At 31.6% G+C, this 16625-nt stretch overlaps 1 protein-coding gene across 1 annotated transcript; it reads left to right on the top strand.

Moving 5' to 3' along the window:
• Nucleotides 1–195: 195 nt before the first annotated feature.
• LOC102803727 (meiosis-specific with OB domain-containing protein-like) lies at nt 196–16398 on the top strand. The gene is made up of 14 exons (XM_085503010.1): nt 196–280; nt 1874–2069; nt 2237–2294; nt 3565–3696; nt 4138–4213; nt 4549–4741; nt 4885–4985; nt 7343–7395; nt 7861–7956; nt 9125–9223; nt 9821–9977; nt 10474–10663; nt 11970–12056; nt 16173–16398. Exons 2-14 carry the CDS (start codon nt 1917–1919, stop codon nt 16266–16268), a joined length of 1491 nt encoding a protein of 496 aa, XP_085359136.1. The 5' UTR covers nt 196–280; nt 1874–1916; the 3' UTR covers nt 16269–16398.
• The last annotated feature ends 227 nt before the right edge of the window (nt 16399–16625 follow it).

Below are 16625 nucleotides of genomic sequence, written 5' to 3' on the forward strand. Positions count from 1 at the left end.
CTCTTTAGCCACAGATCTTAAGTAGCTGCGAGATTTTTTCATCTAGGATAGAGTTAAATTAATTTATATGTAATATTTACCTAATTGTCAGATTAAATGAAATATATATTCTTGTATTTAATCTGTAATTGTATCATCTTAGGCTAGGCTGATGTGACCTTCCATTGACGTAAGCGAAGAAATGTAAATATTGTCGTCTGCTGTAACTTTACGCATTTCAGGTGCCGACATTTTTAAAGGTCTCTGTCTTTAAAAACTGTGCACACATGAGCAAGGTTAGGTATGTGTTATGTAAATTTGTTTGTCATGTATTATTTACTTACGATGCATTTTATATGAGTTTAGAAGTTTAGGAATGTTTCATGAAAACTGTGACTTTCTTTTAGCAACAATCCCCCAATCTGTCTTTTTCGTACAAATGTTATCATTTATCAAAAGCTATATCAGAAGTGTTTTATGCTCATGTAGGCTGTATGAATGTACAATGTTTCCTTTTTTTTTTTGCTTTTTTGTAAGTTTGTTAGTGAGTTCGATGAAAACTGGCATGTCAGAAGAAGCAAGAATTTGAAGAAACCATACTAAACGTTTTTCTTAAATTTTACTGAGAACTGGTACTAAAACGTCAATAGTGACTATATTAAAACTACAAACAAATCAATTCCGCAATTTTCAGACAAGATTAGAGAAGTTGTGATGGTTTTCTTTGAACCTTCTCATAATGAATTGGTTTGGCAATATTTGTTTTTATATTACTTCTTATACTATTGGCGCAACAAAGGCATATTGCATTCATTTTTATAAATATTTATATATTTGACAATTCAAACTGAAACAAGAAGTTTCTATTGGCCGATTAAATACCAATTTTAACATTTTTAAATGATGCTATAATGTGCTCGTTGATTGGCTGATTTAATTCAACAGCTATTGAAATTTATAATTATGAAAAAAAGGTGAAGGGAATGCCTTTGTTGCGAGTATGAGTATGACCACACTTTAAATTCTAATTATTTGCTATGCTTACACAACATTTTATCACAGCCCAATGGCTAGAGCCAGCAAGAATGGCCATGTATAAGCTTTGGCTTGAGCCAAGTTTGGCTCCAATAAACCCTCAGGTTTGAACTCCGATAGGATTGAGCCCAGACATGGCTCCAACCTTGTATATGCGTCGGGCCCAGCTATCGGAGCCGAAATCACCCCCCAATCCTCTTCTTCAAGTAACATCTTATTTCAATTATAGCGCAGACAACATTGTTTGTAATTTCACATAATTTCTGGCTTGAAAAAGAGGTACGTACCCTAATATCTATTTGGCAGAGTAAAGAAATACAGCTTTAGATTGATAGCTCAATGGGAAACAGAAAAATGGCGTATGAAATTATGTGACAAAAACTTGAAAAGATGACTGAACAGATACAATGGAAATTAAAGAAACTTTTTAAAGAATACTAGTAGGCTGTAACACATTTAGTGTATGCCGTGTATCCTGTTTATTCGAGATACCTAAATCATAACATCAGTGCATTGTCTCAGACTCATGACTGTTTCTTATTTCTCCCAGCTCAACAGCATTGTGCCATATAAAGAAACAACAACACAAGCACGACACCAAAATCTTTTACAGCCATGTTGTTTTCATACTAAGTATTTGAGGGCACTGTTCTTTTCGGCTCTAATCGAACTGAATTGAACTCTCAGCTCTTATTTGGTCCTCAACGGTGTAAAAGCATTGGAGATAATCTTCTGTGGTGGGAGGAACAGTTGCTCAGCCATGTAAAAATAGCATATACGAGAAACATTTATAAAAATTTACTGTAACGGTATATATATTGTTTACATAGTGTAAATTCATTCATTGTTTATCTTACAGGTATTGTATTTATCCAAATGATTTAAAGCAGTAAGATAACATCATGTCCTGGTCAGGAGGATATGAGAATCAGTTTGGGACACAGAACACATGGCCTGATGGTACTACTATTACTGGAAGGAATGCAAATCAAGGAAATAATGCCACAGTTCGAAGGACTATGCTCAGAGAACTTTCACCAGGAATGCCTAATACGGTAATTAAAAATAATTTAATCATAAAAAGTGGCAGTGTATAGTGCATTAGTGTAGTTTAAGTAAGCAGGACAAGTCCTATGCATTAGGATGAATGTACCCCCGGTACTGGCATCTAATATTTCACCTGACCTGTTTATTATTTGTATATTTCTTGAATTTGTTCCAGGTCTTGGTTGGTGTTGTAATAACTAAGCAAAGTGTGAGATCTTTTCCAAGCAAAAAAAGTAAGTGAATAGAATTTTATTGTAAATTATGATTAAATATATATTTATACATCATGTTATATTGTATATGTATCTATTACATGTAGTATTAATTTAGGAACATGAATATTAATATGAGGTTATTACAAGGATACTGAAAAGTATGCAGGAAGATAGTACAGCGGGAGTATCGACTGACGTGCCGCAGAGGACGATGCGACTGTGTGCTGTTTGAGTGCATACTTTTTGGTTTCCCTTTTAATAACCTTAATATTATACTTCTTTTCCTCCCAAGGATACATCATGGGAAACTAGCAATGTTTGTACATAAAGCACAAATTCTGAGACAAGAATGTATTAACATGAGGTGACTTTTGACCTAAGGAAAGAATTAGTTATGTATTTATTTTTCCATGTATATTGTGAAATGGGCCGGTGGCCTTTAAGAACAAATAAAGATTCTGGTAATAGTTGAAATCATATGAATGCCAAAATACAAAAAGTTTAGAACAGATTGAGCAAACTTCTTTGTATGGGGTCTGGTCAAACTCTGGGGCTGCCATGTTTGTTTTTTCATTATTAGAGGACACTTATTTGGAATTTGCATTGGTAGGATGAAAATACCCTATAAAATACCACAAAATTATGGCATGCTGAAACTTATGGCGTTACAGTTACAGATGTATAATAATAGTTATTATGGTGACCTCATTGTGTCAGAACTGTTCCCGCCAAAGGTGTGGGCAGTATTTTCTACACAAAATTTAGTTTGTTGCATTGTTTAAATACTATTATTCTCAATTTCCATGCAAAGAAAAAATCTTACTATGTGGCGATTGCATTATTGTCGGTAGTTTGTATCCATCTTGAACAATTATTCATTATTTAATATGTAGAATTTCATTGGGCAAGGTTGTGATAATTATACTATATGTTATTGAAGTATTAAACTGGAATTCAAAGCATGATATAGCTTGTTTTTTTAAAATTTCATCCAGCATTTCAAATGGCAAATTGGAACATGTGCAGCCAAATATTTATATACTTTGCTGAAACTTCACACAATATAAGATTCACCTTATTCACTTTTATGAATGTTATTTCCTTATTATGGGAAAATAAAATGGAATTTAACTGAAAGTTAAATTGAAACAAGTTAATTATATATATGCATGTTATTTTTTAATCATAGTAGGCGAATCTATCAAACCAGTTTCAATTTAACTGTGCTTCATGACATGCCTATTCAAAGAATTAAATATGTATACTTAACTTCATCTTTATATTTCAGATATTGGAACTGAAAATTTCTTGATGAGCTTTACACTTAGAGATACTCCTACTGAATTTATAAATGCAACATGTTGGGGTAATGAAAGACACATTAGAGAATTAAGTAATACATTTAAAATTGGTGACATTAGTAAGTTTATCTTATTTATTTTTGTTTAATTGTAATGATATTAACCTTACCAGGCAAAAAAAGTCTTCTAAATGCAGACTATAGCTGTTAAGGTTCAGATTTGTATACAATTTTATAACTGAGTAGTTAATGTACGCGATGTTTATATACAGCGACAGACAAGGCAAGGCAATTAATATATAATAATGATAATCTTATTAAAAATATATATAACATATAATTTATTAGAAGCATATCTCTAATAAAGCGGTAAATGAACTCAAAAAATTACATGTATTTTATATTGGGCAATTAAAGTACAGATGTATTTTGACCATAGACAAACTTCTATCATTTAAATTACATATGCTGCTACAGTATAAATATGTAAATCTCTGTTATGTATCACTTTGTGTGAAATTATAAATAACTATTAAATAGAACCTATGTTTCTGGTTTCAGTTGAAGTTCAGAATCCTCATGTTCAGAGCAAGCCCCCTGGTGAACTAGCTGACAAATATGGGCCATGGACTCCTTTGTAAGTTTATTACTAACCTTTGTATCTTGATTGAAATGATAAAATACGATTAGTTTCCATCATGTAAAATACATTGCTGCACAGCATTATGAACCATAACTTTGTGTAATAAAGCCCTCACACACGGGATGGAAATTCATGTTGTTTTGGTTTGCGCCCTCAACGTTGACATTTAAAATAACTTTATACATTATACTTATATGTTGTTGTCATAAATTACTGTTTCTTTCTGATGCTAACTACTGTATCTGTTAATCCACTTGCAAGGGCACAGTAAAATCACACTGTCCATGTTAGCTTTATTAATTGTAGTAAATAATTACTTTTTCTTACAGAGGTGTAGAAATAAATATCAGTGAAACTCGTTCAACAGTTGTCCACTACAGTGGGTGGGATTTTGCTAATTTTAACTCAATTCAACATATACCAGTCAAAGAAAGCAATGATTACTATACACTTGCTGATGTTATTACTAATGGACAGAATTTACATGGACAACATATCAACCTTTTAGCTTTAGTGAGAGAGGTATTTAAATCGATTCATAGATATTATTTTGTAAGGAGATTGAATCACAAATCAGAAATAATAATGTCACAGTATCGCTATAATTGTCACATAACTCAATAAGGATAATAAATCTAGATTTTTTCTAACTATGTTGTGTTTAGATGGGAATACCTAAGGATTTGGTGACCAAAACAGGAAGACAAACAAAAAGATGTGAAATAAAACTGCTTGATGAAACATGTCCATTGTTTACACTTATGTTGTGAGTATCTTGTTCCCTATAATATATTTATTGGATAATTCTTATAACAAGTACATGTATATATATTTTTTAGTTGTATATTTTTTCTGCTTTCTATTTTTTTTAGATATTTTATATTAAAGTTTTATTGTTGGCAAAACCTAATTTGAAAGCCCTTTCAATTTTGAGTATCTTTATCAAAAATCAAATCTGAAAGTTGCGGTGTTTGAAAGTTATACTGATTAGAAGCTGTTGGGATTCTGCTTCAGGATCATACAGAGCACAACTAACCTAGGAAGTATATAATGTTTGAAGTTCTAAGCTTGCAGTGGTAACATGAGTAAAACAACCTGCCTATAAAAATTAGAAAGAGAGGGCCCTAATGACCATACAAGAAACTACTCAAAACTTTTGCTTACATCTCAGAGTACAAAGAATCCTGCATGTGATTCAATGTGATTTGATGACACCATAAGAACCTAAAAACTTGATCACATCTGAACCACCAGAAATGCTTGGCGATGGCAAGGCACTATTTTCAAACAAAATTTTGCCAACAATGAAACTTTAAACTTAAGAAAAACTTGTTTATATTCACTTAATGGCTTGTCCAAAAACAGAGACTTATAATTCGGTCTCCATCCATCTGTATGTCCAGAATCATATTTCAGAATCTGTCAGTCCGATTCTGTCCATTCTTTGCATGTGCCAAGTATTTTATGTGGGACATATGTACATGCAGTGGTTTAGCTGAGTAAAACAACCTGCCTATAAAAATTAGAAAGAGAGGGCCCTAATGACTATACAAGAAACTACTCAAAACTTTTGCTTACATCTCAGAGTACAAAGAATCCTGCATGTGATTCAATGTGATTTGATGACACCATAAGAACCTAAAAACTTGATCACATCTGAACCACCAGAAATGCTTGGCGATGGCAAGGCACTATTTTCAAACAAAATTTTGCCAACAATGAAACTTTAAACTTAAGAAAAACTTGTTTATATTCACTTAATGGCTTGATATTTAGTCTCCGTTCGGACGAAGTCCAAAAACAGAGACTTATAATTCGGTCTCCATCCATCTGTATGTCCAGAATCATATTTCAGAATCTGTCAGTCCGATTCTGTCCATTCTTTGCATGTGCCAAGTACTTTATGTGGGACATATGTACATGCAGTGGTTTAGCGATTCGATTCAAAATGCCTGACTGGCAGGCATCTTTTTTTTTTAAATGTATACCACATGGTATACATAGTGGACATGCTTTGTCAGTTTTCATTCAAATTTGCCACATACTTTATACATGTTAGCATACATGTTCATGACAATTTGTTTCAAAATCGGATCAAGGATGGCCGATTGACAGCCATCTGACTTTTTGGCCTTACTACTATATTTCCAAGATTTATGTAACATTTTGACACACATCATTTGGCACATACATCATACATGTCACTTTGTTTCATAATCAGATCAAAGATGGCCGATTAACGGCTGTTTTTATTTTTGGCCATATTACTATATCTCTGTCACCCATGTATCATTTTCATTGATATGTCATAAATGGATACATGTACATGACAATTCAATTTGCAATTTGATGAAATATGGCCGACTGGTGGCCATCTTGTTTATTTAAAATGTGATAACTTGGACATGCTTTCACTTATGATTTATGTTTTTCTTTGCTATGTCTTAAACAGGAAGGGGTCGTCACGCAACACATGTTTGAATTTGATGTAAATAAACAATCTGTTGTATACGCCACTTTGGACTCAAGTTTCAAGGACACGCTCTCTCCACATTAATATGACAAGCACAAAGAGTACTTTTAAAAATTTTACGGGGACTGTGACTTGTTGTTCTTGGAGTTAAAAAATAAAAATAATTACTTCACATCTGGTCTAACATCCATTAGCAAATATTAAACTTTTTGGACATTTACTTTACTTTTTCAAATTACCATGGTAAAATTTAATTGTGGCATAGTATCATTCACTTTTGCAAGGTGTTACTACCATCTTTCTAGAGAGGGGGAATGAAAAGCCAAAACCCATTTTGAATCTCCTTAGTTATTCTATTGTTGGTGGTGAGCATCTTAATGTCAGGGGTGAAGCTAGTAAAGTTGACACATAACGCATGATGGTGTTATTATATTATCTGTTAATTTCATAGTAAGTTGTCAAATAACTTGATGTAGAAATAAATGGAAATCCTTTCATGTTAACAGTGGGTAATAATATTAAACACTGAGATTTAATGATGGAAATTTAAAACAGTTTTATTATAATCATTCTTTTGGTAGAATAGCACCCGCTTTCACACTGTAATGAACTCGTTTGTTTTTAACTATTACTTTTTTTTTTGTTCTAAGTTGGGATGAAGAAAATATTGAATATGCCCAAACATGGAATGTCAAAGATACAGGTAATAATTTGAAATCTATAAGCAAAATTCAGCTATTAGTAATGACAATTAATGAGGATTTTGATATGAAAAAAAAATTCTCGATAGGATCAATGAGAAGTGTAAAATAGACATCCAAAACAGAGTAACCCTTGAATGTGTATGCTTTTGAAATTCTCAGCTACAACACACAGATTTTGATGTTTTCAAGCGTTTGTTAATTGAAGTTACTTATTTTATTTCTATTAATTAGTATATGCTTAGTTTATTATATAATTTCCTCATCACATAGAATTGAGCTTGTATGTTTGTTCATTAACAAATTTAATGATAAAACATAAAGCAAGTCATGGAATATGTTTGAGTAATACTGTATCATCATGTAGTAACTTAACATGAAGCCAAAATATGGTCATATGGCTCTGTTTGATAAACCAATTCATATTTCTGAATAGTGACATCACACTGATATTGTATCTTTGACAGTGATATTTGCTGCTGATGTTAGAGTATCTTTTGATGATTTCAGGAAAACTATGATAGCCACTGTAGATTCAAAAACTATCTTCACAGTAAATCCAGGTAGTTTAAAGTGTTTTCATGATCTATAGTTCTATATGGGGGGTGGGGTTTTTAAGATGTTTTTATGAGTGTTGAGGTATATCCTGCAGCTGTATTTTCATGATCAGAGGATCACAAGTATGCGATTTCTACTCAATTGCATATCGATAGAAATATTAATACTTTCAGAGGTACAATAAAGTAAACTGTGGTACATATGTAATAATATGAGGTTAATAAAGAATTACAGAAATGTATGTTCTAGTACATCATACAGTGAAGGTATTGTTTGATACATGTATCATTGAGGGCAATGATCTACAAGGCATGAATTCTGGTATTTTGTTAATAACCTTATTATTATACATCTTTTGAAGGGTAGTTGTTGTTGCGCCGTGCATGTGCAATATTTGTGTTGATTGATTTTTCGACAATCCAATGTGCTTTTCTAATGAAATCGTGAGTACAAGTTTTGCCCTGGACCATACTTGCCCTAATTACCACCAGTGACTTGTTTGATACCTTCTAATCACCGAAAAAAATACTTTATTAATGCTTGGTAACGTCTCAGTTTGTACTCGTTGATCTGTGCAACAGTCAAAGTCGCCATCTTTGTCTGTACCGCCCTTTAATAGAGCCAGAGTTTGCAGAATGCCACAACTACTGAAACACAATATCTCAGTACTGTTTCATACTTTATCACACACTGAGACCCTAATCCACTTACTTATGCTTCATACAAGCTAGAAGACATGTATTTGAGCAGTCATGTCAGCAAATTTTAGAGTTTGAATCATCTATATTTGGATCCATTCAGAATCCAATGTTATTGAACTCCTAGTTTGCATAGTTATTGGATGCAAATCCCAGAACTTATTGTATTCTGAAACTCTAGATTAGAGTATTTAATGTATAATAATATTATGAAGTTATTCACAAAGTACTGGAATTTAAGTTCAAATGCATTGTACCGGTATATTGAAGGTATTGTCTGAAAGGCCAAACTGTTGAGGGAAAATTACATACAAATTACACAGCGTAGAAAAGCATGAGGGCATAAATTCTGAAATTTTGTGTTTGTACAGTGTTGGGTCTGTGCCTAACAACTCTCATGTGCATATATCAAATGCTACTTTGGCTTCACCCCTCTTACAGAGCAAGGCGTATATTTTTTTGTTTTGTATAATAGATACTAGAGAAGCTCATTCTTTATATACCTATGGAAAAACTTACAATTTTGAAGAAGAAAACTTGAATGAAGGATCATCAGCTGGAAAGGACCCTGAGTGTAAGTGTTTTAATTAGACTTACATAGGATAGACTCAATTGAGTTAATTGTTGTTTTCTTATACTGTAAACAAGTGAAAATGTAAAAATTTGCAGAATGATAGAACAATTATCCAAACTGACTCAAACTGCATGCTGTACCTTCAATACAGCAAAATTTTGCTCGATTTGACTCTCGAAAAAAACTCTGTTTATACACTACACCATTTTTGACCTTTGACCAATAATAATAATTTGATAGCATGCAGAAACAACCAAATTTGCATAAATACAACCATTATGTGTTCACTCCACCAATTGTTCTCCCCTTATTACTTACATGTACATTATTATTATTTCCAGTGCAACAAGCAATTACTTTGACTGCAGCTAGTGTAGCCACGAGTGATGTGCATTGGGGATTCTACCAATTATATAGAAACAGATTTATACTTTATACATTAAGTGAATGAGATTGTTGAAGCTGAAATGATGATGACTTGTATTTAAAAAAAATGTTTTTGTTTTTTTCTTAAAGTTGAAGTGTTACTTAATTTAATGAGTTTGAATATGAACTATCTTCTTACATTGTGCATTATATTTTTTTTTTCTACTCTAGTGGCAAATATAACTGATGTATATACTATTCAACAAGTTAAAAATAAGTTTGCTACCAAATCAGAATTCAACATAGCTCCAGAATATGGCATAATCTATGCATTAATATCATCCATGAATATTGACGCTGGCATCAGTACTGCTGTATCAGTGAAATGGTAATTTATACATTTGTATGGTAATATATACTGTCAGATTACTGGTACTGATAGTAAAAGCTTTCAAAAGAGATACATATATATTTTTACAAATGTGAGTTCATTGGTATATGAAGAACTACCCCCCCCCCATCCTCGAAAGATAAAAACTATACTAACCAAATTACTTTGCAGTGTGTTCTATGCGCACACTCTATATCAACATACTAACTAATACATTAGTAATGATTCAAACCTTTTTTAATACTTGTGTATTAGACAAAACCAGTCAGGTGACATGTACTGTTGGAAAATGTTTTTTCTTTCAGTAAAATGCTGTGCAAAATATTATTTAACAACATGCAGACCAGCTCACACATTGTCAAACTATCAACAGTATATTTAAGTAAGAAACATTTGATGATTGTAGAAAGATGAATGGTACTTTGATAGAATTGGGAAAAGTTTTCTGTATGGAAAAACTGAATAATAAATCTTTGTTCATTTCTATTGCTAGTTCACAGTGTAAATTTCGGATTGATAGAGCAACTGGTGGTTGTAAAAACCGTGAATGTCCTGCATCTGTTACTGGTGATGTGACTACACTGATGTCATATGATGTTCTACTCTCAGTTTCTGACCATACTGGAACATATCACAATTGTAGATTAAGTGGCAGTGTTGCTGAAATGATGTTTGGCTATCCAGTAAGTGATAGACTTCAATGACCTTTATGGGTTTGGTTTGGGTTTAGATTAATATTTGTAGAATATACCCCTGGTAAGTGAAATCTTTTATTTAGTTGAAAAATGGCATAAACCCTACATTTGTGTGTAGAGCATTATCTCTAAGTTGAGCTGACTGATTTGTTTGACGAAAACTGACAATTTCCATTGTTTTTTGCACAAATATCACAAACTTTAATACACAGTTTAATGAAGTTCAAATTTGATTAAACTTCTCAATTTATTGCATTACTGTTTCATGAGATCCATGCTTCGGTTTGTTCTATTAGCTTTTTCACAATTCTAGTATTTGTCTGTTAGGTGAAAATGAATTACATGTATAACAAAAGACATTGTTCTATGGCAGACAACCTGAATAAACTCGGTATGACACAGTTTCACATGAGAAGCTATCAACATTTTATTCCAGAAGGCTAAATCTTTTAAAAAAAGGGCAATGTAGCAAATCTAATTGGATCCCCTTTATATTGTGTTTGTGTAAACGATTTCTGATAAATATGTTCATTATCATTATTCAGCAACAACTTTTGTGATATTTCAAATTGTCAACACATAAAATCTATTAATAAGAAAGGAGCTTGAAATTCAATGAGTCTGATGAAATACCTTTAACACAGGCATATTTGAAGTACCTGGGTGAAAGAATGTAAGCATAAAAATATGTGAAATTTCAGTGCCCTCTCTTAGGTAACAACAAACTGATTGTTTGACTGTTTGCATGATGTTCAAGAAGGCCAGACTAATGTAGTTCTATGTTATCCCCCTTCTCATACATTTGATCAAATGAATTTCATGAGAAATCTTACAAACTGTTGGTAAACTGCTGATAATCAACAATCAATCTAAGGAATTGTCTTGATGAAGATTGCATACAAGGTTGTTTTTCACTTAGTTTACCCATTCATTACACAACAATGTGTTATAATGCGATGGTTCATTTTTTAAATCTATATACCCCTCAGTATATCACATTGACTTTCACTGCCATTATTAACATTTGTCTGATCACAGTGGAGGGACTGTGGTCTGATTTCTTACAAATTATACCTCTATGTATGTGCATGTTTCTCCACTGCATTTGATGAAGGTCTGTGAACAATTAGCTATCAAGAACTATAGACAAATATAAAAACATAAGTCATTGCATGAGAGTATGTATACTTTTGTACTGTTGAGAGAAGCTAAACATTGAATGTAATAAATTTGGCCCAAGTATAAAATTCTTTGGAAATCATTCCCACAAATACCTTTGTGTTGAATTTTTCAGGTTGAAGAGTTCTGTAATTTGAATGATGACATTAGGACTCAACTGAAGTGGAAGTTTTTGCTTGAAAGGTGTAAAATATATTTCAAGGTTAGTTTCCTTGTCATGGTCAGAGCTAGGTTTTATCTTTGAATTATGTGCTAACCTGACCATGACATGTACTGATTTGCAGTGCCATTTAGATGATTTATTTCTTTCAACTTTCTTTGACCTCAGGAGTGTGTAAAATAGGACAGATTTTATTCCTGAAGCTACTTACCATTGTAATAGAAAGTTCAATAATCTATGCCATATCACAATAAAAAATACTATAATAATAATAATAACTTTATTGCATCATTCGTAATACAATGTTTCTATCAGTTAATAGCAATAAAGATTAAAGCAAGTGTTACATATCAAATGGCATTTTCATTTCTTGATTGAAATGAGTTATGAATATAGTTGCCAATCATTTTTATTATTATTTATCATCTTTTGAAGTCATCAAGAAATTAAATTTCTGGAGATCATCTTGTGTTTCTTGTGGAAATGTAATGTCTTGTATGATTTGTTGGCGTATTACTTTATATTGTGAGCATATCATAACAAAGTGCAGTTCATCTTCTATTTCATTCTGTGTACATTGTTTGTACACTATATGACTCTATAGTATGGTATTCACACAGGCTGCCTAGTCCATGCTTCCATAATGCCAGAATTAATTAAACCGTCTAAAAAGTTTTAAAAAACACCTGGTACATGTATGTAATATGCCTTGATCAACCATTTTGTGAAAAATATATCTAAAGTTTAAAAAGGTATAAATTGCTAAATGAAATTTATTCTGTGTGTTGTAATCAGTATGATAAGCAGGATTGATTAGTGTAGTTTTTTCTAGCACATATGTCCACACTTGCTTTATCTTTTTTAACAACTAACTTTCTTTTTGTAGTAGTAGTTATCACAACTAATCTTTATTGCTATTAACTGATAGAAACATTGTATTTCTAAGGATGCAATAAAGTTATTATTATTATTATTATTATTATGTCCTGAAATTTTAGTATATGCTTAGTATATATAAACATAAACTGTGCCCTTGTGTCTACAATTGAATGCACTATATATTTTCATGTTGTGCCCTCTTTGACTTTGTTTTACTTTACGACACTTTATAGTTTAGTGTATACAATATATGATTGTAATTTTATTCTTTCAACTCAATTATAGGCACTTCTTCCTGAAGGATTGTGGAATCAATGTTGCATGAAAATCATTGTACTTGACAATAAATATATTTCAATTAATCTAACACATACATGTAAACTGTGTAATTAGTACTTTGAAGTGCATACATGGCCATTCAAATAATAGTGTTGCCTTAGAGGTCATATAATTTATTAAGAGCAAACCTGTAATCCACGTTCAAGGCATGTATGTCTTTTGCAGTTCAACCACTTGATCAATTCCTATTGAATGTGTATATTCATGATCTGTATGCATATTTTGTTGTTTAATGTTTTTGACCCCAAGAGCGAAGTCTTTGCAGTTAAAGAGTGTATGTCTGTTCCACCGATATATAAATCATTGGATTTTGATTAAATTTGGTACATAGATGTTTGGACTAATGCACAGATTTAATTTGATTTTGGTTCAAATCCATGCATATTAATTATCTAATTTGCATTACGATTAGTCAAATTCGAATTTACTACCTGTAACTTGATACATAAATGCTCTATGACATTGCACAAATCTGATTATCCTTGGGTTAAAATCCGTGCTTATTAATTACCTTATTTCTATAATTTTTTAATTTGCAAAATAATTACCCAATTTTCTACCTACATGTATATCTCAAAAACCATATATTGTATTCCAATAAGACTTGGTATGTAAGTGCCCGGGAACAATGCTAAAGACCTGATTAGTTTGGGATTGAAATTCAAGCATTCTAATTGCCTAATTTCATAATATCATAATTATCACATTTCAATAAAATTTGGTTTATATATGTTCAGGGGTAATCCTGACGTGATTAGGTTAATGTTTAAAACTTGCATACTGATTATCTAATTATTATTTGTCAATTTTGATATCTCAAAAAATCAGATTTAAATTTGAACTTGAACAGATTACAATCAAATTTATTTTCAGTAAGTATTATAAACTTCAATAATGTGAATTATATTGTTTTCATGTTGTGCATCTCAAATAGCAAATCTTATTTAATTATTAATATGCCTTCAAAACTGTCAGCACACAGGAGTTCTTTCTTAAGCTTTCTTTGATTTATCAGGTGTTCTGTAGTTTACAGTACAGTAATGTTTGTTGACTGGATTACTCTTTGATTTGTAGATAATACCGGTATGTTTAACAATTGCTTCAACATACTGTATTCTCAATTGAAAAAGTTACCCAAGCATAAGTTGCACTCAATAATTAAAAAGATAAGAAACTTCTAAATTCACATGCAATTTCTTTCAAGAAGAGTATCTATCATATGTCAGTTGCTAAATATTGTGCAACATAGTGCTGACAGTTTATTTCGTGTTCCTTTTTTCATTTGTTTTTGTCTACAACTCAATTGCGTTAAACAGCCAACAACTTTTGACTATTTTTGGCATACTAATATAAATATAATAAACATGTTTGAACCGGCCAACAGTTTATCAACTATATACAGGTTTATTAACAATCTAAACTGCATGAAAATTCAACATATATTGTGATCTCCTACAGGTACTCTGAATTATGGGTTAAACATAAATATGGTTGATGATTTTGTGAATTCTGTCAAATGGAGTTTAGCAGCTCTATTCATTTACAAAAGCCATTGAGTCACCGTTTGTGACTTAAAATTTAACAATTATCTCTTGGGTAGGCAAACAAATGTGATATGAAACTGCTTTACTAAAAGTTGTTTAAGATATTGTGCATTGTCAAATGTTGTGCAATTTGCACACATCACTGTCGGTACTGTTTTTTTTATTTAAGCATAAAATTATTGGGTGTATTTAGGGCAGTCTAGATGATCTACTTAATCTCATTATCTGTTTTGTATTAATTCTACATTTGTCATTAGTTTTTGATTGAATTTCGAATCATGAAAGTCTATTTATTGCATGGAAAATGACATAGGCCTTTGATATTTTATTAATTGCTTAAGTATTTATAACCTTTTATTTTTTTCTGTTGTCAATGTAGATTTTCTTCTTTTACTGACTATATGAATGTGGTTTATGTTATGTTGTTTGGGGCTTAAAAACATTTAGACCAAACATTTTTATACCATTCTTTTTCGCTATCTATGGGATAATTCGATCATTCAGTCAAATGACTGCCATGGGTAATTGTTAAGCAGCCATTGTTGTGATTATTTGTATATACCCTGTCATGTAAACTTGACATAGCCATCACTGGTTGCTAAGTGACAATTAAAAGAGTATAGATATGGTGCTCAACAAATGTTAGCCTCACATTAGGGCAGTTGGACCAGCCTTATGTTTTTGTTTGCTAGAAAGGATTACATTTCTCATTCATATTCTTAAAATATTTAAGCCAATGTATTAAAATACGCTTGACATAGCCTGGATAGGTTTTTTTAATCAACACCGGTTTCTCATTTGACATAATAACCTGGGTTTGTCATTGTATGATATACAATCTGCTGTAGCTTCTATTGTCAGTAATAAAATACATAGCTACACAATTCAAACATATGAAGTTAATTATCTTGACAGGAGATGAATTAGTTAATCCTTCTAATGTTCACGCAAGGTGGATTTTAGTTCACATAAACAACACTGACATTTTTTAAAATCAAAACAATTATTGTGTTGCTTTAATTACTTGAACTGCTGATGCCAGCAGTCATGACTGTTTTCTGACCTCATCAGTGCTATATATAACACAAATCATTTTGAGTGACTATTGAGGCAGTTTTCATACAAGGCCTGCATTTATGGATTAAGAATACTTGTATAATGCCCAAGGCTCTTGCCAAAGGGTGACTTAATTAGGGCAGATTTTTTGAGAGGCATGACTTTAAACTACAAGTTTTGATTAGGGTTGGGTGCAATAGGCTTGACTAGGTTAGGCTTTCCAGAGATTGATTCCTATGTGTAGTTTTCAATAGGATCATTATAATTGCATTGCATTAAAATCATTGGTATTTACCAATAGATGAGTAAATTCATTGTCAATTGTCTTCTTTATTTACAGATTTTCCAACCACATTTTGACAATCAAAAACCTATACTGCGAATTCTGTCATGCAACCTGGCTGACCCTTATGAGGCTGTCAAGTATATTCAATAAAGACATTCTTAGCATCCTACCATTGTAAATTAAATAAGTAATGTGTCATCTGTATTGTGTTGTTGTGTATTCGTTTATTTATGTCTTTCTGCACATTGTTTGTAGACAAGTTCAAAGTTTATTTACTTTTGAAAATCAATCTGAAATGTAAATATGTGATTATATTTAAATAGCATCATCATTATTGCTATTTATGTGGAATGTGATTTTTATAAAGTATAGTTACACACAATATATAACTTATTACATATTTATTAATATAAATATAAATTTATTAATAATTACATACAAAATTGGTTTATAAACGTTATTTGCTCTACTAATAATACAACCAAATTGTGCTTAGTTAAGGCTCTG

The sequence above is a fragment of the Saccoglossus kowalevskii genome, chromosome 8, assembly GCF_978046115.1.
Source record: "Saccoglossus kowalevskii chromosome 8, keSacKowa6.1, whole genome shotgun sequence".
NCBI classification, from domain to species: domain Eukaryota; kingdom Metazoa; phylum Hemichordata; class Enteropneusta; family Harrimaniidae; genus Saccoglossus; species Saccoglossus kowalevskii.